Source organism: Myodes glareolus, chromosome 25 (assembly GCF_982192425.1).
Source record: "Myodes glareolus chromosome 25, mMyoGla1.1, whole genome shotgun sequence".
Taxonomy (NCBI): Eukaryota; Metazoa; Chordata; class Mammalia; order Rodentia; family Cricetidae; genus Myodes; species Myodes glareolus.
The window spans coordinates 7,832,501-7,856,473 of NC_142050.1; the positions used below are offsets into that span (position 1 = coordinate 7,832,501).

General features: G+C 42.9%; 1 protein-coding gene across 1 annotated transcript in view; it reads left to right on the forward strand.

Moving 5' to 3' along the window:
• The first annotated feature begins 6,189 nt into the window (after positions 1–6,189).
• The window catches only part of Nxph1 (neurexophilin 1), a 300,334-nt gene continuing 282,550 nt past the window's right edge, over positions 6,190–23,973 (forward strand). Inside the window, exons 1-2 of the mRNA XM_087901646.1 lie at positions 6,190–6,902; positions 7,715–7,878. Coding sequence (XP_087757772.1) covers positions 7,825–7,878 — 54 coding nt within the window. The 5' untranslated portion in view covers positions 6,190–6,902; positions 7,715–7,824. The remainder of the gene's footprint in view (positions 6,903–7,714; positions 7,879–23,973) is intronic.

Below are 23,973 nucleotides of genomic sequence, written 5' to 3' on the forward strand. Positions count from 1 at the left end.
ATATCTTATATGTGACTCCTGATGGGGTTACCACTCACAGGTTGAGATCTGCTGACCTAGAGGTTAGTTGAGAAGAATCTAAGAAAAGGAAAGAATGTGCCAAGCTGAGACACAACTTTTTGTTAAAAATTCTAAAGATTTTGTGGCTTGGGAAAATAAGGTTGTAGGTAAGGAGAAGCTGGGTTTGACAGGAGATGAGAGAGAAGATATGGATAGAGGTTGGAAGTAGTCTTCTGGTCTCTAGGAAGTTTGACATGATTCTGTAAGCAATGGGGAGTTTAGAAAGAAGTTTAAATACACACATGTTATGAGTATATCCTTGGTCTTATCTTGTGGTAGTGAAGACAGTATATGTATGAAGACAGAAGATGAAAATGGGCAAGACCTGTTAGTAGGATACTGCCAACTCAGCTGGTGCAGGATACCAACCTAAATCAGAAGCAATATCAGGAATAGACAAGAGAGAAGACAGCATGAGACTTAATTAGGTCTAAGGCTGAGAAGTGTTGGTAACTTAATGACTTATGCAGAGAACAGAAAGACTAGAAAATGACCCAGGGCAATCTGACATTCAAGATTTCGAGGGTAGTGCCGTTATTCTCAACCAGCCAGTTTTGTTTGTGATGGTGCTGAAAATGACATCAAAATCTGGACAGTTATAAAGTAACTAAAGATTTTATTTTTAAGTCTACATGATGGCAGATCAACTTGGTAGATCTGCCCCAGATAATCTGCCACTTCTCGTCTGTATCATGTGTTTTTATTTTCAGGTCCCATGTTGAAGGATATGAAGGCCTACTTCTCATTTCACAAGAAGCCTCTTGGCTAAGTCCCTTAGTGTTAACAATGAAAATTATGCAAACAAATGGAATTATGTTGTCAATGTAGCAAAATAAAGTTGTGTTTTAGTCACATTAATTTTAGCACCTCAAGGACATCTGGGTGAGTATATAGACAATTGAAATTTTGGTTGAAGTAAAACATCAGAACAAGAATTAGGAGCTTGGTTGTAACTGGATATTAGCAGTCATATATCTGTGAAGCTGTTAAAAGACCGACTTGTCTTCTCAGGGTGGAAGGAGAAACAGAATTACTAACAGAGTCCTGGAGAGGACAAGGGTCTCGTTGAAGATCAGTGAATGGACAGCATGAGAAGGAATGGCTGGGGCCTTACTGGAAAACATGCACTGAAATCAAACAGGTAGGGCAGTTACAAGATACAGGCCTGTGTGGGGAAAGAGGTAGGGCAGTTACAAAACACGGCATGTATGGAAAAGGTCCAGGCACCCCAGGTTTGCTGAGTCAACCTCATTGGAAAAAAAAAAGAATGAAGAAAATACATTTGTCTAATCTTAAAGGCTTGCCTTCAATACTAAATTCTGGATTCAAATTCAAGGGCTCACCAGGCATATTGTATGGCAAAGCAAACAAATCCGAGGCTATAGTATATATGTGTATTGTTCCGTGGCAGTCATTGTCATTTTGAGAAATTCAGTTTTTGAGGCATTATGTCACCCCTTTAACACAGAATTTGATGTGACACCATTTTACTTTAAACTTTAACAAAATGCATTATTATTAAAATTGAAAGCAGAAAAACTTATAATTTTTATGACATGGTCCCCAATGTTAATCAGAGTGAAATTTTAATATAGCTGTTTTCATTTATTTGATGTTCAAATGGGAAGTTAAGAGGCTTGTTTCTTCTTTATGAAATTCCTATTTAAACAAAATAACGCAAAAACAGTCTTATCTCTATATTTTAGTTGAAGTAGCTTTTGCTGCTTGCCTATGTCATTTTGCTTAAGACTTTGGTTTCGTATTGTCTAGTCAGGACAAAAACTCGAACAACCATGGAGTTTCAAGAAAATCTTGGTATGTTAGATGATGAAGATAAAATATAGATACATTTTCAGACTCACTTATGGCTTCTGGTTGCCCCAAGACTGCATCCATTGTCCTCACAGTTTATACCATCTTCACATAGTTGGGAGTTCCAGTGTTCTTTCTAGCTGAGAGCAAATACTGTCCTTTGCTTTGTTCACAGAACATTGGCCGTCAAGTTCTTTGTCTTAATGATTCAGCTTTAGGGAACTGTCAGTTAATCTCTGGAGGGACTATTATGACAAATTTCTCTAATTAGATTATAATACAAAGGTTTGTTTAGCTGAAATATTTAAAATATATTTATGATCTTGGGGTGTATGGCCTCAATCTTTCCATCCTGTATATTCAACTTTTCCTTTCAATGCTGGCTGTCTTTATTTCTCTTATTGTATTCATTCTCTTTTTAACTTTGTGAGCATGATTAAAGCCAACCTACCTTCAAGAGCCCAAAGTCCTTGCCTAGCAGAATAAATATGGACGCAAAGAATGAGCATCTACATTACTTTTAAAAAGAAAAATGCCTTTTACATCAAGCTTTGGATTTTCTTTCATGAACTTGATGACTATTTTTTTTCTCTCTAGTCCAGTGATATGGTTACTAAAGCATTCTTGTAATGGTAATACAGCTAGCATATCTCACAGTTATTAGCTAAATTAAACTACATTGAAATGCCAAATACTTTAGGCTGGTATTAAAACAACAACAACAACAACAACAGCAACAGCAACAACAGAAAAATAAAAACACTTTTCAACGGATCATTCTTTATACTAGCAAAACACCTTGAAGGTGTGGAGGGGCCAGAGGGTTTCTTAATTGTCTTGGGTGACATTTAGGAATTGTGAAGAAAGGATAGAAATAGCTTTGCCTCTTTTGTAACAAATATTCATAAATATAATAAGGATGCCACTCTGAGTGCAGATTCTCATAAATCAATGACATTAAAAACATGTGCAGAACAATTTATATGAGAAAGTGGTATGATTAATACAATAGAGTCAACCCTTGACCTAGAGAAAAGGTTATAAACATGAGGCAGGAAAGAAATGCACAGAAAACTGATTTAAACCCACAAACATCCTGAGAATCATTGGAGTGTGTTGAACAAAATAATGTTCTTTTAAATCGCCAACGTCTTTGAAAATAATGTAACATACACTTTCGTGACATAGTTAAGTTTTAAAAAACAACTGTGACTCCCTGTCTAATTACATGAAATAGAATAAAGACATTTTATCTATTATCTAACCTTACTTCCTCATTAGATAGGGATGGGTACTGAGACCAGGGGACTCTTTGGGCACTTGCTCAGGGCTGTATAACATGAAAGCATCAGCTTATACTGAATTCAGGATAGAAAAATGATACAGCTATGCATTTTTTGGTGTTATTAAGAAAAAGTAGGCATAATTCTATTTGCTATTTACAAAAAATATATAGTTTGGCCTGAAGTTTAAGCAGAATCACAACTGGGCACTTCATAATTACAGTTTTCTGTCTACTTGGGTTCTGGGCAAAATATGATATCAATATGTTTTAAGATAAGTTCAGTTTAGGGCTTTTTTGGTGAAATTTGAAATTAATTTGTACTTCTCTCTTCTCTCTAGTCCCAAAATATATCAAAGCTTCAACTGATGTACTATCCCTCCTGCCAATAAAAAGGTAATTGAGACTAACAGTGTACTTCAAATAAATTATAAACAATCTTTTTGCTTTAATTGTCAGAAATCATTTACAATCTTAATTTCTTGGAGGAAAACAGCCCTTTGAGCTCTTTTGAGATAAGTAATTTTCTTTTAGTAGAAGTAAGTTTTACACCAGACTTTATATATTTGACCAAGTAGATTGGGGAGGTAAAAAGTGAAGGTTATGGTTTGAAGTGGTTGTAACATGCAGAGGGAAAGGGAGATTTTCAAAAGGACTCGCAGCATAAATAAAGTCTGGAGGAACTAGTAGCTTTGTTCTCCTTCTGGGAAGATCATTGTCATTGAGCATTGCAGGGTACTGTTGGAGTTGAAGCAGAAGAATGTGTAAGAATCGTGTTCTTCCTTTTGTTTTTAAAGCAGGTAACAGGAGGCAGGTAAAGATGCCATCTTTGTGCCCCTCCCCACTAATATTATGTCATTAAATTTGAAGAAATCTCACAGAAATGATTATGGAGTCTTTTGTGTTGCTCAGGGGCTCCAGATATTTTTCTAATTAAGGAAATTGCTTCTACGATGACATAAGAAGTGAGATACACTCTTGTTTTATATACCAGGCCAAAGAGCTTGTAGGATCCTTCAAAAGTATACACGTGGGTAGAAATTCTCATGTGTTAGCATAAAAAGGCTCCTTGGCACCCCACCTGTCATAGAACAAAGTGTCTGACCATTTCTCCTGGATGGGTTCCTGTGGTGCTTTTTAAAAAATAATCAGCCCCATTCAGGCAGGGATTTTAAGGTCCCTGATCTATTTCACAAGCAATGTATTTTTTTTTTTAACAGCTGAATGGCAGTGTAAGAAGGAATGTTTTTGGAGAAAGTTTAGGAAAGAGCTTGGTACATCCCAAAGCTGGCTTTTTTCATTCCTGTGTCTCAAAAGGCCAGAGAAAAGCCCACTTATTACAGCAGTGTGCTTGAGTACCCAGGTGAACACCTACCCCTGTTCTATAATACTATAGCCTGGGAGGACCTGGGAGCTTGTGCATAAGTGACTGTTGTATTTAGAACAGCCTTCTGGCTCTTAAGGGGGGTGGTGATCAAAACCTTGTCCTCTTTTTTACTCTTCATCACCAGATATAGATGTTTTCATACTTAATTTTTCTCCTTTAAACAGTATAGAACATAAAAATTCTAGTAAGTGTTCAGGCTGAAGTCAACTTTAGATCCAGACAATGTACCCATGTGCATTATTTTTAAAGAGGATTTTCCAGAGTCCTTATTAGAAAGCGTGCTTCACTCTCTTACTCTGCCTCAGTGAATTACAATGATCACAGTGGCAGAGCACAAATTTTGAAATTAGGAGAGCGTTTTCTTTAAAGAGCTGTTTCTAGGGGGAAAATATTACAGTCCTCAAAGCACAGGGACCTCTGTCCTGAGATGGGATCTAATTTGGAGCCTTTTGGAAAGATCTGATTCTCAGTGGGCACCTTCTTGCCTCTGCTCAAGAGGATGGTACTTTTGTTGATTGTCACTGTCATGTTTGGAGGGTAGCCTGTGCTCGCTAGGAGAATTCAGCCGGTGGTTGCAGTGTCTAAAGGGCGCATGGAGCCTGGGTCTCATGGAATGGAACAGAATCCACAGGGCCTGAGGTGTCCAAGAGGCACGCTTAGGGGAAAGAAACTCCAAAACCCATTAAAAACCACGATTCTATTTTGATGCTGTGCACTCAGGCTCCGGAGGTAAATTTTGACCCAGTTCCTGCAGGTTAATAACAAAATATTGTCCTGCATTGTGTATGTATTACTCAACACCAGATTCTGTCCAAGGGAGAGAGAAGTAACCTGCAAGAGTGCAGGAGAGAAAGGCCTTTGTTGTTCTCCCCTGTGACCTAAATGTGGACTTGTAAAAGGAAGACCTGGTCTCAGTCTTCCTGGAGTAGAAACCAAGCTTGAGCGACTGAGACGGTGGAGGTCGACAAGAAAAGAACAGGACTTGAGGTTTGATGGAGAGTGGTGAGGTTCTGGCTAAAGCATGGGGATACAGAGAATGAGTGTGGAAAAATTTGAAACATGAGTAAAAAGATGCCTGGGGGGACAGAGAAGACATAGTGGAGAAGTGCAGAGAGGGAGAGAGAAAGAGGGGGGAGATAGACTATAGAAGACAGTCCCCCTTCTCGCTTTGCTCAGCCGGCGCAGGAGAGTCCAGAGAATCCAAGGTCGCACAGTCCTCTCTGCTGCCTCGCTCTCTGAATGGCTGGCGGTCCGCAGCATCCCCGCCTCTGGCCACCGCAGCCACAGGTTTACGTTCTCGACAGCAGCGCGCCCCTCCCGAAGCCAGCTGAGGCTCCCCACACTCTTCTACATCCACCGCTGTCCGTTGCACCTCTCTGCCTCACTTCACGCCACTCCCCTGGAGGTTGCTCTCCTCCCTATGACCCCCTCTCCCAAGGAGGCGACTGGGCCACCAGAGACGCAGCGGGAGTCATTTCTCCCTAAGGGTCAGGAGGCCCGCAGAGAGCCCGAGAACGGGATCTATTTACATGGGGTATTAATTAGTCTTTGAGGAACCGTTCACCCACGTGCCAATGTAATTGTTGGTGACGGGACTGTAGGCACGACCAGCCGCCACCGGGAGGAGAAAACCCGCTCACGGCGCGCTGAAACCGCGCTTTTGGAGCGTCCCCCGGTGGCCGGGCAGGACCTCGGAAAGCGCCCGGGACGCCAGTCCCTTGCGGGCTTTGGGAGTTTTCTGGCGTTGCTGGTAATGCTGCAGTTGCTTCCAGCGCTAGCAGCTTTCAAATTCTCTCCACCACACCCCTCCTTCTGAAGCTGGGACTCATCGCGCCTGTTGTGTGGTTTTTTTTTTTTCCTTCTTCCGAAAAGGCTCGCGTCTTATCGTTCAAGTTCAAGTCCGGAGGACTTGCCCAGTCTCCTCCCCTTAAGTCATTCTTCATCCTCTGGCAACCGCTGAAAGCCCGGAGTTCTGGGCTGCTGGTGACAGTGCCAGCACAGGCAGTCCGAGTCGGTCGGGTGCAGCAGCCCGGCGCATTAGTCTCTCTCCCTCCCTTTCTTTCTTCCCTTGTCGTTTCTCTACCTGCCCCTCCTTCTCTTGCCTCTTAAGTTTCCTGCACCGGGAACCCAACTGTGCCAAGCCTAGGTTCCCGCGGACCAATTCAGATCGCGACCCCGGCACTAGGATAACGACTCTGCCAAGGCTGGACAAGGCAACTGTACTCGTCCTCGCCCGAGCATGGAGACGGAGCTCCGGGGAGGGCACGTCCCGGGCGCTGGGAACGCCAGGCCGTAGTAGCTCCTCCATGGAGCCTGTTCAGAGCGGTCCTTGCTCGCTGCATTTGCCTCCAGTCCAGTGCAGTAAGTACCGGTCACCTCCACGGTTCCTAGCAGAGACACCTTGGGGCAGGGTGGTAAGCACTAAAAAAGGGTAGCGGTGTGGAACTCTAGTTGGGCACAGAGCACGTCTGATAGGTGACCCTCAGAGTCCCATGCAGGTTTCCACTGTGGAAGTTAGTAACTGACTGTGCCCCTTGGCACTAAAAAGTAGTGCTAGAGATGTGATTGTGTGTGTCTATCTCTGTGTTACAAAGAGCTCGAATGGGTAAACTGAGCCCCGCTCTCCTGTATGCAAATTGCATCCCCTTCCTCCACCCCCATTTCACCCGCACCTAATCCGGGTCAGTTCTACCTACCGGTTTCTCTGCCCGTGTCCCCCTCACTCAGTCTCTTGCTCGCTCGCTTTTGCTATCTCTCTCTGCTGCTGTGTGCACGTATGCACCCTGCCAGGGCTGGCGAAGAACCAGCCGCCGCCTTTAGTCCCAGCCTCCCGCCTGTCAAACACTAGGGCAGGTCTGGCAGCTAGAGACAGTTGGGTTCCTAACCAGCCTGTGAGCGGTTCTCTGTGTGACTAACCTCCGGCCTCAGCCATTTGGGCACTGGCACCTGAGACGCGCCGGCAACTGGGAGTCCCCTCAGCCACTGCTCAAGCCCGCCCGCCCGCCCGCGGACCTCACTCGCTTGTTTCTGGAGCAGGATTGACTCGCTTTTCAAATCTTCGTGTCCCCTCCCAGCTTTTTGACTCCATCACTTCACACAAAGACACCCTTTCCCCGTTTGATCATCAGCCTTGTCCGCGTGGTCATGGGATGTCTAATTTCATTTATATCTAGGCTGCTGAGAGCGCTCCCTGATCTGTAAAGTGGATGTCAGGTGGATCTATGTTTTTGAAGGAACAAAGACTCAGCCAAGGCACCGCCAAGGAAGTTTGAGAGGAGGGAGGATGCAGGCTGCGTGCTGGTACGTGCTTCTCCTACTGCAGCCCACTGTATACTTGGTAAGTCGTGAGCGGTCCAGCATCTTTGGAGATTCCACCCTAACCGAGAGGTCAAGTACCTGATGGGGGGGGGGGTGAGAAAGAGGGCGAGGCCACCAGTTCCGTGAGAGCTGTGCTCCCAGAGACAGTGAATGAACTTTGGGAAGCCGTTCTTTGGATTCCTGCGGGAGTTTTTGGGGTTCTCATCCCCATTTCTTGCTTTATTTTCCCCATCTCCTAATCGTAGTTTTTAACAGCGGCGCGCGTATCCTATACGGCCAGAAACGAAAGAGGTAGTGGGACAGGACGCCTTGGGAGGAAGGACTAGGGGGAAGGGTAAAACTCTTGGCAGCAGCGCCCATCTAGTGTAAATGAAGGGGATGCAGGTGGGGTTGAAGATCTGAGCGAGAGTCAACCCACCGCCCCCTCCCCCGTTTGAATTTGTGGTACGTGAAGAAGTGCAGTTAACTTCTTGAGACTTCCAGACTTGTAGCTGGTGTAAGTTTATCCACCAGACACAGAGTAAACGACCAGAGTTAGGTAAGAGATACACTTGCAAACATACGCCCTCCCTCTTCTTCTAAGCTCCAGTTTCCCTCAGTTTTTATGTGGGGGTTCCTTTTAGAAAATGGGTTTGTCACTAGGCCTTGTCACTAGGGAGAGAATCTCATCCACGGCCTCCGGCCAGGTTCCCCCAGAAACAGTTTTCGGAGGTTTGAACTCGACAGTCTGAGAGGAGTCGCAGGGCGAATCGCTCTGTGTGATTTGGGAGTTACGGGCATCATAGCGAGCCTAAAAGAGTATGATTTTTCAGGTCTGATCTCTCAGGGGGCCAGGGACACTTGCTTTCTACCGGCGAAGTTGAGCCCCGTGCACCACAGTCGATCCTGGGCTTCGGGAGTGCCCTGAGAACTCAAGGTGTTCTGTGGAGGGTCGAGGAGCGCAGGCGCTGCAGTAGCAGCAGGAGTTTTCTAACCCTGCTGGAGAAATGGACTAGGTGTGGTGTTAGTATCTTTTATTCCCAAGAGCTTCAGAATCCACAAGCCCGGAAGCAATACTGTACAGTCCCTGCAAATGGTCGTGTTTTTCGGCCTTTGCTCTGCTTGCGATGGGCAGGACTGAGAGTTCTGTGGATCCGGTACATACACGCGCGCGCGCGTGTGTCTCTGAGTAAGTGTATTTACCCGGTTCCGGCTTCCGGCTGCATCTCAAGAACCCTCAGTGTTGCCAGTCTTTGCACCTTTCTCGCCCGACTGTAGCAGAAGCGGACGCCAGAGGGCGCTGCGTATCAACGTCCTCGCCCACAGGACACCTTGAGGGTAAACAGGTGAAAGCAGGGGCAGCCAATCCAAAAGAACAGCTTTTTCTGACTGTCGCGGGTCCGTGCATTCCCGGGTATAACGCAGACCGAATGCAAGAAGTGTCCTTCCTATTGTCCATCTTCCGTCATTATCGCTCCCACCTGTGTTCAGTAAGCCCACTGACGTTGAAGATCCGGAGTTGGAGGGTGGAAAGTTCCACCAAAGGACACAGCATTTTCTTTTTTTTCTTTTTTAATTGGGTGAGGTGGGAAGGAGTGAAAAATGAAAGGCAAAAACCGCAGGGGAGGGATACCAATGGTTCTCTTGCTCGTCACAACAAGCATACCCGTCCTCTCCGCACACCTTTAGAGATAATTCAAACATCAGGACTGCCCCTATGTCCCTGGCCTGTGCTCACACATCCAAGGCCAGCGCTCTCAGCTATGGTGCAGTTTATTGCTTGAAGCAAGTATTTCGATAGCCTGGAAAATAATCTATCAAAAACAGAAGTGAAATCAATACGTTGTGTTAAATTTTAAATGTGTGTGTTGGCAGTTAAACCGTTTCCCACTCATTATAACAACAGTGCTGGATTTATTCTAATGCGGCGCGTTCTCAACAACAAGCGCATTAATTCTCCTTTAATTGTAAACTGGGAGCATTTGAAAACCATTCAGTGTGCAAATTATGCTGATTCAATTACCGTTTAGTTACAGACTTCATTACCTGAATGCCTTTTGGCAATACAGAGAAAGGAGACAATTTTTCCAATTTCACTCAAAACAATACGAAATGTGAGCAATAAAACAGTGAAGGCGATTTAGAAGTCCATTCTTTTCTCTCCAATCTGAAGTTGTTTTGTGTGTAGGGGATTAGAAACCACACATACCACAAAAACAAAAGACTAGTTGCTTTGACCTAAGACAGTATCCCAGGGACTGCAATCCCATAGCTATTTGCCAGAAAAATTCCAGGCTGTTTTCCTGAGGAGGAAGCTGATGCTTACCATCAAAATGGGATTCAAAGGGTGAACTGGGCAGTTAATGTTAGGGTGGTTTTAGGTAAATGAAGAAGTAGGGAGTCTTGATTAAAACTTGTAGCAATGAACAGATGAAAACACAATATTGCTTCTTTTCATTAGTTTCATTAAACACCAGTTAGAGCAATGGAACCAAACATCTATTTGTGACTGTACCCCAGAACACTTCAGCCCTTTGCAAAATCCTGCAACAGATGCACACAGGTTATCAGCAGCAGCATCAAGGTAAACTCCAAGAAAACAAGGTGGCAAACAACCATTATTTTATTTTTTTCCTTGACCAGTCACAAGTCAGGGAGGAGTTAGTAATTCTTTGCTTTTATGGATTGCATCATCAGTTAAATGACTATAGAGCACTCTGTGGCTTGCCTCCTCTCTTAACATTTCCAATACACCTTGCCTTACACCTTGCCTTTGTGGGTGTGAGATCTCAGCCATGTTTTTCAAAGAGTAATTCCCACAGTTTGAGCAAGGCTTGTTTAGATATCTCCTATACCGAAGTAGTTTAGATTACTGCTTATAGAATATGAATTTAAATGTTTCTGAGTTTGGGGAGCCATTCTTACGAGGATGTCTCTGTCTGACAGATCTTACCCCACAATCAGCATGGGAATAAATGCTCACGAAATGTGTTTGTTGGTCCAGAGGTCTCTGAATGCCTGTCCTAAGTTGGAGGTCTTTATTTACTGTGTGTTTATTGAGAGATGGGTCTGCCTTGTTTTCATACCAGGACCTCATTTTCGTGTTGCAATGAAAAACTGATTACAGGTCTGTCTGTAAATTTACCTTCTGAAACCCATTATCTTGACTTCTTAAGTTTTACCACCGGGAAAACTCTCAAAGAAAAAAATAAGAATCAGGAAACCATCTTTTAAAAATAAATGTAAGGAAAACTGCTGTTTATTAAATGTTGTGTATTTCAGATTTAAACACCTGACCAACAGGAGGAAACCTATGGTGTAGCTTTTTATTTTTATTAAAGTCCTGCAGGCTTCATTTTCTATCAGTCCTGGACTGATTCCAGGATATTTTGAATATGAGATAATGAGGTAACCAGACAATAGCATTTAAAATGAATTAAAGGGCATGCTGGGATAAGGTGGACAAATGTGGTTTCTTGTTTGAAAAAGTAAGGAGTAGGGGTTGTAAATGGATTTACTCCCAGTGGATTGTGCCCGAAGACCTCACCAAAAAACAGGGGCTAGTTTGCCTAGTAGAGAATGTGACACTTCATTTGGGGCAGCTCTCAATAGTGAAGAGAGGCTGGTAGCATTCCTGAGCATGCAAAGAAAAGTCACTCAGAATCTGAGTCCAGAGAATCTGGCAAAGGGTGAATGCTGTTATTGCAATCTTTAGGGAAAGGCCTCACCAGTTCTGCTAGGAATTACAATAGCCAATAACTTGTTTGCTTTCTTGGCCAAAATAGGCAAGAATTAGAAAGCATTGCTAAACCTTTGATTTGATAAAATTTGAGTTATCTAATTGCATGCGTGTAGGGGTTTTAAGTCTGTGTGTGTGTGTGTGTGTGTGTGTGTGTGTGTGATATGTTGAGATGTGACTTCTACATCAGTTGCTTCACTGAGTTGAGTCTAAAAGTATTGGCAATATCCATTGTCTCTAATTCCAATAGTTAACATGTAGAGCACTAGCTGGATTTAACTCAACATGAAGGTGGCTTTTAGGGAGGATAACGACTGAAGGGCAAGCAGGAGAATGGACACCCAGATCTGGTGTAGTCTTTGAACTAGGTCTGTGTGTGTCCTGCCCTTTGGAGAATAAGCTACTTGCTCACTGCAAGCTTTCATCAATTTGAAATTATTCTATATAGTAGATAACAACAGCTACCCAGTCCTGACTAAAGTGTTTTCTGTTAAATCTTGTTCTGGGGGGTGGGGCAGCATAAAGAATTCCTCCTTAGGCTGAATTTCCTCCTTTTTCTGCTGCAGAGCACACTTGCCCACTCAGGATTAAGTGCAGATAGTTTGAGGTGCCTACACTCAGCAGCACAGCAAGATGCCACCTCAGTCCGAAGGAGCTCTCCAGGTCTCTGCAGGGCAGGGAGATCCTGGCTTATCATGAAAAGCAGTTCTTGGAGGTGTGAGAAGCACTTGGGTGGTGCACTTGTGTGGTTCACCCTTTTGTCCCATCTACAGGAGTATTATGGCCTTGAGCCTTGTAGTGAGAGCTTCCAAGACACTGCCTTCCACACTGAGCACAGGAGGGAGAGAAAGCCAGAATTTCTCCAACCCTGTTAGCCGTGTGTTCCCAGAAAGCTATTAAATTTGTGGCTCTTTTTGTGTGTGGCTGATTTCTATTTGGCTTTGAATTGTTGATGGCTATTTCCCCCTTAATGAAAGTGTTGTCTGGGTGAAAAATATATCCGGTGGAAGGGAAATAGGTTGATTTTTTTAAAAGATAGGTGCCCAATGTCCTACTTTTCCATTCGAGGGAAGATTTTCTGCAGACTACAAAAATTGACAGCATTGTACAGGTAATAACCACCGTCGACAATATTTTCAAAGGGGCATTTGAGTGATGAAAGCATATGGATATTGCTTTTTCAAATAAGCAATTCTCTGTCCTGAGCTTCTTTGATTTTATAAGGGGCTGGCAGTAGAATTGGGAACAAGGAGGGAGAAAGGGCCATATACTGGCAAAGAGATGTCTGCTTCCTGTCAACCCAGACCTAGAATACTGAAGTGTTCTCCGCCTTTAGGCTGGAGTTCCGGGATCCGAACCGACCATCAGTGAAGTCCCCCAGCATGGTGTTGGTGTAGAGTTGTAGAGTCAAAGGGGGAACCCCAAGAACAAGCGATAACACGCCTTGCACTCGTCTGTCCTTACAGCAGGACAGCGCAAACTCTGCAAGTTTGTCGGCTTTCAATCGGCAGGCTAGAAAGTGCGCATTCTTCTTCTTCATTTTTTTAAAACAAAATGTCTAGCTTTGAATCAGTTCAAGAAAGTTCCCTTGGGACAATTCTTTCTTCTTAAAGCTTCAGCACTCATTTTAAGACCTAACAGTTGTCACCATTTTAATTAAAGGGAGGCGGGCAAGACTGCTAGCCGGCGCCGTCGGGTCAGCGGCTCCTGTGTGCCGCGAAGTCGTAAGGCGGATCCCGCTGTCGCCTCCCGCCGCCTTCTCCGGGTCGCCGTTCATCCAGGCCCGCCTCTAGTTTGCTGGAAGTTGCGGTCTTGATTTATCCGCTAGTCAAGTTCGAGATCAGCTCTTTTTCACGGTGTCAGCACTCACCCCTCCCGGAGCTTGGTAAACACACCGCGCTCATTTTTCTGCTGCAGATTGGCATGTTGACGACTCTGCTTGAAGGAATGTGACAATAAAGTGGGGAACCAAAGCTTGGCAAGCACTTAATCAAGGATAAAAAGGTTCCGCTGTAAGGATGTCACTCAATTTATTGTGAAAGTCGAATGAATTACGTTTAATGAAAGTGCTCCCCAGATGAATATTACCAGCAATTTCCTGAGTTGGCTCTGTCAGCTTGAGATGAGGAAATGCCAACCCAGATCAGAAAAGAGCGCCTGTCTCAATTACTATGCAAGCTTTCCAAGAGTGGCTTTTTATTGAGATGATGTGTGTTGGCGGCATCTTCGTGCCCCTCGCGCGCGCCCAAGAACATGTTTGTTTATTTTTCCGCTTTGTCGTCTGCCCTCCCCAGTACCGGCTGTTGTTTAAACTTCTGACGCGCTCGCTGCCTCTCTGCTGCCGGCAGCAAACCTAATCACCTACTCTGTAAACAGCTTCTCTAGTTGCACTTTATTTACTATGGAGGTGGGGCCTGGCGCGCGCGCGCGGGGGGCGCGCGTGTGATCTGGAGCTCTGGAGGGTGGAAAACGAGCACTTGCGGGGAGTCTGGGCAAAGAAACTGAGAGCTGAGAGGGGTCCCAGGAGCAGCAACAGGGCAGTAGGACCCCCTCAGGCCAAGCTTTAGAAAAGCATCCCGGCTACTTTACCTTTGAATGAATGAGGTATTTTACTGGCTCAAGCCGGAAATGGGACGGGAGTGAAGTGGGGGTGGGGACTCACAGGCCAAAGCGGAGCACATCATCTCATCTGCATGAGAATGGAGAACTGGGAGGCTTTTCTTGTGCTGTTTCTTTCTCCCAGAAAGTGACAAATTGTTGCTTGGAAGAGCCAAATGTTTCCTTAGAAACTGGCTGCGCGTCCCCGCGGAACCTGCCTCCATTCCGTCCTCACCCACAGTACCCCGGCGCCCTAAAAGAAGCTAGCAGCTGCCAAAGGCTCGAATCAAGGCCAAGTACACTGGTCCCATAGGAGGCAAGGCTCTTCCCTCACACACCAGGCCCTAAGTCCTACCCTACCCCCCAGTTGATTGGGAAGACCGTATTAGACATCTTTGTAATAATCGAGAAACTTTCTTCGACGTGGTAGTCTTCATGCCCGTCACTCGGCAACTCACCCCTAGACCCAAAGTTGCAATGTCCAGGCTAGGAAGGTTTCAAGCCCAAGTCCACCACATTCACGCACTTCACTGTCTCCTTTTTTGCCTCCTGTGATAGGTGAAATAAACCCAGCAGGTTTTATGAACATACGGTTGCAGCTCTCTTGCCTTTGGATCCCATGCCATTATATTAAATCCTTGCTTCTGGGAAACTTTTGGTCTCCTTCACCGACCTTCAATGCTCCGGGAGGTGCAGGCTGACCAGCGACTGTTCTCCAGCGAGAAGCTCGGAAATGGATTTGGAGCGCGAAAGCGCCTTGTACCTATCCCGGGCCTGGAGAGCGATCTTCAGCACCACGGCCAGTGCCTCAAGCTCCGCCCCGCCGGGGGCTCCGGGCCAGACCGCAGAGTTGGGATGCTCACTGTTTGCGGACCTCCCTAAGCACCCTGGGACGATTTTAAAAACCCACTTTCTCCTGCCAATCACCTAGGAACACCAAGCTCCTATCGTTGGGGCCCTAAAGTGCTCTGTGGTCAGAACCTCTAGTTTACAACCCCTTCCTCCGACTCCATCTAGGCTTGGGGAGTCACGTGGTTATCAGTTTATTGGGGGGGGCGGGGCTCGAGCGTTCTGGTTTCTCTCACTTTTCCTGTTTATTAATCCATCTTTCCCTAACCAGAAACATATATCACGTAATGTGTAGCTAAAAGACTCTTTAGCAACGTGTATGTCACAAATGAGGAAACTGAGGCACCGAAAGGTAAACCGATTTTTTTTTTCACTCAGGAGCAAAATCATTTGAACAGAAGGTGTATTGGCCCCAGCACCCATCACTGAGAAGAGACTGGAGCTACCCAAAGACCCCGCTAGATCTGGCGCCTTTAAGATGTGGAGCTCTGGGGAGAGGGAGGGTAGAGGGAGGGGGCTAGAAGAGTCCTAATTATTATGAATTTCTAAAGGACAGTAATTATTCACAGGGAGCAGGACAAACCACTGCCTAGGCAAGGGAATCGATATATTTGCTATCGAAAGTGCCTGGCTCGCCTTTAATGCAGACGAATGGGGATACAGCCTCATTATTTTCCGTGGTTAGGTTCGCCGGCGTGGGGCCTGATTCAGCGTGGAATCTATCATCATTAGAGTTCCTTTTTATTTAACAAACAGCAACAATCCGACTTAACCACCCCCTCAAAAACAACAGCAAAAAGTTCTTCGCGTCATCACACAAGCGGCTCCTCCCCTCACTCCTGCACTCCCCTGGGGCTTCTCGGTGCACTCTAGAGGTGACCCCGCAGTCACTTAAAGTGTTTGCTGCGCAGTCCCGGCTCAGCAGCTTATGACCCAGAAATAAACTAGATAGTACCAGGCGCTGGCGCTAGGGGTTGTCTGTGTCAAAGGCTAAGGCTGCCTGGGAAGCTGGCTGATTCTCTTGCCTTAGCTGAGTCAGTCCTTTCAAGACGTCTGATTCCTCAAATCCCCGCAGTATTAAAGGAGCAGACACCTACAAGCAGTGCGCCCTCAGCCCCGCAGGAAAAGCCAGCTCACAGAAAGATGGATTCCAGAGAAAGAAAAGAAAGAAAAGGAGATGTTGGCTCAATGTCTCCAGAGTATTCTCCGAGGTTGTCGGGGAGGCAATCCCCACCTAGCTTTCTCTCTGTGAAATTCTATCTTTTTGCCTGTAGGTCAGTCTTCCAGAATCCCCCAAGACCTGACTAGGAAAGGGCCCTAGTTCCACCACCGAGGTCACTGACTATCCAGGGTGCTGTCTCCTTCCAGGATTGCAAGTGTTTCTCAGTTTCTCCTCTCTTCTCCAGCCTTATTTCCCTGGCACCATCCTCACACTCAGAGATTTCCTGATGTCCCAGTGAGTAGCTTCTTATTGGCATGCAGCCATTTCCAGAAACATTTTAGTTACCGTGGTTAACTGAGGCAGGCCTGTTGGTTTGTGAGTTCTGGCTTTCCTTTGGCAGGTCCATCTTATTACAGCTCAATGATTGCTTGCAAAACAAATGTGGACTAATGCCTCCCTTGTTAAAGAAAAATTATTATAATCATAACAACAACAAGACAAAACAAAAACTGTGGACTTGAAGGCATTAAACTAAAAATATCTATCCACCCCATTCGACTTTCTGTCTTTGGAGCATAACCATTCCTGGTGTATGTGGTTAGCAAGTGCCTTTATTCCTTCTTCTTAGAGACAGCCAGCCAACTCAATACCAGGACTGTATGATCTACTAGCACCATTTCCTCTCGCCATCTTCATTTTTAGAGGCTTTATAATTAAACTCTGTGAGATATATGGGACATACATCTGGTGGAGAGCCTTTTTATTTATATTTATGCAGGACACCGAGAAGGGAAATTAAAGAAGTACTTATATTGAAGTAGTAAACCTGCCCAGATATTAGCAGAAATGTTCTTTTAATTCACTTTTATTCAGGGCTAGAGGACCATCTGTGTGACACCAGACTGTGTAGTCTTTCCTCTTTTCAGAGAGGTCCCACTGACATGGAAGAAACATTTGCTAGCTTGTGTTAACTTCTGTGAACAAAAGGCCGGGCTTCTATTTACTGGTAACACACACAGTAATGAAGTGCCCTCTGATGCAGGAAGCTGACCAGAAAGGGCAAGTTGCCGCAGGGGCCTGCATTCTCTTGCCTTTCCACACCCCTACTACAAGGCATAAACACACACAGACTCCAACAGGGCCCCATAGACACAGCATGATGATCCCCAGTGCAAACCGGCTGAAATTTGATAAAACTGATAGACTAAAAACTGGAGATGTCCGCACTCCACGAGGTTACTGTTAGAAAAGTTGTGGTAGAAAAACTAACAGAAATTTTCTTGTTCTTGAAGATTCTTTTTCTTTTATAAAGTAAATAACGTACATATACACAGAATTGGCCAGAGCTAGGGAGCTTTTTGTTGGTTTGTTTTTTTATATGTCTATGTCTGCTTCCTTAAAGGAGTCTATGAAAAACTATTGTGGAAGATTTTTTCCTTCCCCTTCATAAGTTCTTGTTTTTACATTTTCAGCTTGTTTTCCTTAATACCCATCAATATTTTCATTTATAGCATGAAAATAGTGTTAGTTGAGAGGACTCCCTGGCATAACTGGAAAATCAGTCACATTTATATGATCTGATTGGACTTGGAAGAGAACTCCTCTTCCAATGTAACCTTGTAGCTGGGTGTTCTTAGAGACCTGCAGGTATATAAAACAGCTTATATAAAATTAATGGACTGCTTTACGTTCACAACCTCCTACTTGTGAAACCCTTGTAAAATATTGCACCTGTTTCAAATCGGAAGATTATAAAGTCAAGTTTGCTGTGCGATCGATAGTTGTAAATGGTTCAGTGAAATATTTGATTGTTGCGAGTCTGACAATGATGGGAATTTTATTGTCCGTTTTTGTGCACTGATGTGCTAATCACAAGGCTGTCCCTTCTTTTATGTACTTGACTCATTTTGAAACTGAATGTTAAGATTTCAAGGTAATATCTAAGGGCATAATATTGAAAAAAATACTTAGAGGAGAGATCTATTTATTGTCTTACCCGGTTAGAAAGAAATCCACAGGTTATCAGGAGGTTGTGGATGAGGAAAGAATTCTCTAATAGCATTTCAGTATCCTGTTTAAAATTATCAAGAGCATACTTATGGAATACGTGCCCTATTGATTTTATGTGTATTTTTAAATAAGCAAATGGAAAGAAGTTTTTTTTAATCAACCCTATACTTCATAAAAATGACTTTCTAAATGCAGATAAGTTATTTTATAAGGAAATCTTTTGTCATGCGTGTAATATTTGGATAAATTTCAGATTCTCATTCTTTCCTTCCTTAAAACAAATTCAAAACTAAATTTTCTCAAGTATTCTATGATTTGCTTCATAGACATTTATGAAATGCCATAAGTTCTTGCTATGAACTTCTTTTGTTCCTTAATCTGCATCTTCATTATGAGGAAGGAATAACTAAGAACTATGCATGGAAATATTTTCATGTCCTGTTTCCTTTCTTATCTCACTCTCAGGTTAGCTAGAATCACATTTGCCTCTCTGGCAGAACTGTTCATTCTGTCAGTTCCTCCAAATTAATAGCAAAGTGCCCTAACTCAACCAACATGTAGACTGATTGCCAATGTTACCCGGGATTCAATGGGAAGTTCTAAAATGTATGAACTGGACTCTATGAGGCCCATTACATTTCCTGTTCAAATATTTCAGTGAAAATATCACTATTAATCTAAATTTAATTTTCATGCCTATTGGCATAATATTGTAATTTGTTGTAGGGCAGCTGGGTTTATGACAGGGTGTAACATGCTCTCTGCAATTGAAAATGTGAAATACTTCCAGTCAGATCATCAATTTGGGGATAATTTCTTGTAACACAGCACCATCATTTATTGTTTTGCAGAGTTAAATGCAGAGAAAAATGCAAACTGTTGTGTATGAAAAGAAGCTATACATGCGCTGTACTAGCTACTATTTCTTTGCCCTTGATGGGGATGTAATTGCTATTGATGTGGAGAATTTGCAGAACATGGCACAGTTTTTGCCTCTTTCACAAGAAATATTTAGTTGAATGATGAGCACCTCATGTTAGATTTTCAACCTTATTTCTTCTAGTTTAACAAGGCAGAATTAAGAGCATCTGTACCAAGCAGGCCAGCACAGTTTCTAGCCATCATCAAAGTAATGCAGAGCTGGTGTTAGCATACAATGTACTGAACTCTCACCTTTGGGTTTGCACCTCCTGAAAAATTGTTCTGGGCAGTGGTGGCACTCGACTTATGCCCAGCACTTGGGAGGCAGAGGCAGAGATCCCTGTGAGTTCAAGGCCAGCCTAGTGTACAGAGATATTTCTAGGACAGCTAGGGCTGTTACACAAAGAGATCCTGTTTCCAAAAAAAAAAAAATTGTTCTGTAGAGAGGAACAGAAAAGAAAATTTAAGAAGAAGGAAAAAAGGAAAATGATTTGGCCTGAGATGTTTCATTGTGCCTTGCATTCTTGAATGAAATCCTTCACAATTAGAATAGCTCTGAGTAACGTGAGGCCAGATGCATTCATGCAGTTTGAGAGATTGCTCCATTCCATTTTCCTTGAGAAAATAGTGAAAAGTATGTGTATGCGTGTACTCGTTTGGGGATTTAAAGATGAATCCACATCTCTAAAGATGACTGATTCTCCCTCAGAGATGCCTGCCACCCAGTTTCCGTTTGGTGGACAATACAACAAGAGGTTGATGTTGGACATGGACTCATGATGAGGAAAAAGAGAGTAACTTTCTCCATTCTATTGAAGACTTAGACACAAGAGGGAGAAATATTTCCATATTTGGTCATTCCAGGACCTGTTCTTCAGCTCTTCTGTGGCAGTTTTGAAAGCATGCAACATTCAGAAGGGCTTTTTCTTGTTGTTGTTTTAAAAGGGAGATAAGGGCAAATATATTTTTCGTAAGTTCTATAACCTTGGGCAAATTTCACTTTTTGGACCTTCCATCAATTTCCTTATTTGTCATATGTGCTAATAACTCTTCATGTTCAATAGAGTTATTGTTGAGAAGTCACTGAGATAATGTGCTAAAGAGCTTAGAAAGAAGGGTAGAATACAGCATTGATGATGAATTGATAATGACAAATACTACTACCCTTTACAGAGAAAGGTTTCTGGGCCAGCTTTCCAGGTATTCCCTGCATAGTCCTTGGAGGGAAGACACACAGGAATAACTGATGGCTACCTTATTCCTGTATGCTTTTATAGCAACTGATTTATGCAAGCTACCCATTACTTCCCAGAAATTCACATTTTTTAAAAATGTGAATAGTATGTATTATGATCAACAACAGAGGGAGAAAGCTCATTTCATGTGAAGTGGAGAGATGGAGGACTCTGTAGGCAGGATCAATGGATAGACAAAGAATCGTGTGATGTTTTAAATACTAAGAATGGACACTCAGTTATAGTTTGGGGGCAGGTTATTTTTGAGGAGTCTTTTTTTCTTTTTTCTTTTGGTTTTGTGAGACAAGGTTTCTCTGTGTAGCTTTAGAGCCTATCCTGGAACTTTCTTTTTAGACTAACCTGGCCTTGAACTCATAGAGATCCACCTGCCTCTGCCTCCTGAGTACTGGGATTAAAGGCATGCGCCACCAACTGCCCAACCAGTGTTTACTTTCAATTTAGTTTTTAACACTTGAAATTCTTTTAAAATATGTGCCAGTGCAATAAAAATTGAAAACAATGGCTTTTCAGATCTAAGGGTGTATGTCCAGGTGGAGTTTTGTTGTCAGTGTTTCTGTCCTGCCCGGTTAAGGCCCAAAGAAATCACACAAAGGTCTACATTAGTTATAAACTGATTGGCCCATTAGCTCAGACTTCTTATTAACTCTTATAACTTATATTAACCCATTATTCTTATTTGTGTTAGCCACATATCTCAGTACCTTTTTCAGCGGGGCAGTCACATCTTTCTTCTTCTGTAGCTGGGCCAGATCTGGTCAAACAACTTTCCTCTTCCTAGAGTTCTCCTGTTCTCCTTGACCCGCCTCCACTTTCTGTCTGGTTGTCCCGCCTATACTTCCTGCCTGGCTACTGGTCATCAGCGTTTATTTAAAACATAATTGACAGAATACAGAGCATTGTGCCACACCAGAGTTTCATCTTTGAAACTCATTTTAGGTGAACGCCTGGAGGTGACATCTCATAAGCTCCCTGAAAATTCTGCATATATTAGTTTGATAGAATGAGAAACTCTCTGTCCTTATCATATGCTGCTCAAAACTTCTATTTGCCACCAAACACATCATTCAAAGTCACTGGGGTGGGTGCCCAAGCAGATATTTTTTTCTTTTTATTTAAATATAAGCACTTACTTTGTGTCTTAGATTTACCAGAGAATGGGGGAAGGATCAAAAAAAAAAAAAAAAAACACTAAAAGATAAAATGCTCCATCTTCGTTTGTCACCAGGTCCATGTATATTCTAGGCAAGTTCCCTCCTTTGACCTACAACTCACTTCTCTTACCAGTGCTATGACATGATATTAGTTGACTTCTACTTCTATCATTAATATTACCATGTTGTTATGCCCATCTTGGTGATCTTCACAGGTCCTCATTTTACAGATGAGGAAATAAGTGAGACACTGAAAGTTAAATTGGTGAAAGACAACAAGATTTTGTCTCTAGTGGTCTTATATTTGAGTCAAGGCTTTTAGCTCCCATATTATATTAAGTCTGTTTGTTTGGATGCTGATCTTTACATATACATGTGCATTTATGTATATACATACAGTTATGGGCCTGGGATATGAGACTCATTAAAACTAAAACAAAACAAAATGAAACATTTTCTTTGACATTCCTGATGGAAGATGTTGCCTGAGTAACTGGGTTATGTATAAAATTTCAGGTGTTACTCCTATAGTTCAGTAGTCTTATTAGATGTAGTAGTCTTATTAACTGGGGCTAAAGTCTATCAATGTAAGTTTGGTATTGATAATTGTTGATTCTAGCTTCTGAAGATGGCATGTAAGGCTTAAACTTTTTAGGAAGTCTGCGTCTATTGGCCTACCCATTATGAAATAGATCACTAGGTCTCAGGGTAGAGTACATCATGTAAAGAGCACGAGGAACTGGGCCGCGGTCATCTGTTGTGGTTTAAAATGATCCGTAACATCTGTATCTCTCCTAAAAAATTATACGCATGTTTTTTTGAACTGCTTGCTGTGCCTGGGCAGGTAGAAGTTGTGGGGGATGGCATTCAGAGAAGAGATGTTTTCGAGGGGTGATCATAGGTCCGAGGCAGAATCTTTAGTCTTCCTGGGGTGTTTATTTTCAAGGGTTTTGTCTGGTAACAGACTTATCACACACAGAGAAATGAAAGTCCACAGCCTTCTACCTGTAGAATCTTTGCACACACATACCATCAAAAAAATTTAAAATAACTATATCTGCTTAGTTTCTAAAATATATGATAGTAAAGAGAGTCCTAGATGGTTTAGTTCTATGTGGGTATTTCTGCTACATTCTGATTGGGTGATTCTTAACAAAGTAGCAAGACTTACACAACATGTTTTATAGAATCTAGAACTCTTTCTATTAACAAAGAACAAAGCAGGCTCAAGATTTTCCTGGCCAGTGTGGAAATCCTCTGTCAGGAGATGATGGGAAAGAATCTCTTTCATTTCAGTCCTGTGCTACATTTGACCTTGGGAGAGCTTAGTTGTGCCTTGGGGCAAAAAATTAAATGTTCCATTTTGCAGCAGTATCATCTTTCACCTTTATGTGGATTTAAAAATGTAAATAAAATTGCTTTCTGTAAATGGTACACATGAAGGTCATGCTCATGTTCTCTGCAAGAATTCAAAATGCCATTCGAGCCATCATCGGCTCAATGGATACTAATACGTTCTATTAGTTTCCAGTAATCTATTTTTTAAGTATTTTATGGACCCATATTTTTATGCCTAGTTCCTAGTTTGTGAAATAAGAAATCAGAAATAAACCTTTTAGCACTTCATTGTAGACTTATTTATAGAACGTGTGCTTTCAACTCTGAACTTTTAAAAATGCCAAACCTTCCCAAAATACATTTTTTTTTAGTCATTAAAATGGCCGAAATGGAAATCTGCAATGAGAGAAGAAATGCTTTTGAAAGCGTTGGGGGAATCGTTCCTTTTCCAATTATCATCCATGTTTTTTTTTTTTCCTTGCATATTGTTCTCCAGGAAATAAGGTTTGGAGTCCTTAGTAGCAGCCAACGAACTTGGAAAGTAAAGCAACGCTGCTTTCTTTTTGAGAAGAAGGGGTTTGAATTCTTTTCAATGCAATTTGGATAATAAGACCCTGATACAGCTTTGTATTTAATTGTTATGATTCTGATTGTTAATGACATTTGATTGCTTCTTCTGGAGGCACCTGTCAGCCATTTCTGAGGCACAGATGGCTTTATCGGCACCAGCAGGAATTTCTTTTCCTTACTGACCTTGAGTTACATAGCAAATTTGGGGAGGATGAGCAGGAAGGGCCAATGTTGTCACAAATTTTCTGTCTATTTTCGAGAGATGATTTTGATTTTTGAGCAATAATTTGAGATCACTCTTTTTCAAAAGCTTCTAGGTTATTATTCTTTTACTGTGAAGAGCACTGATTTTCTCTGAGTAGTTGTGTTGATTCTTCAGTGACCAAGACCATGTGATAAGGTGAGAGTTTGTCCTGTTTATTTAGCATGACTCTATCTTATGCCTTTTGCATAAGTCAGGAATAGATATCCCTGTTCTTTTTTGAAATGTCCTGGTTTGGATGATAAAGTATGTGTGAACTCACATATAACGAAACATTCA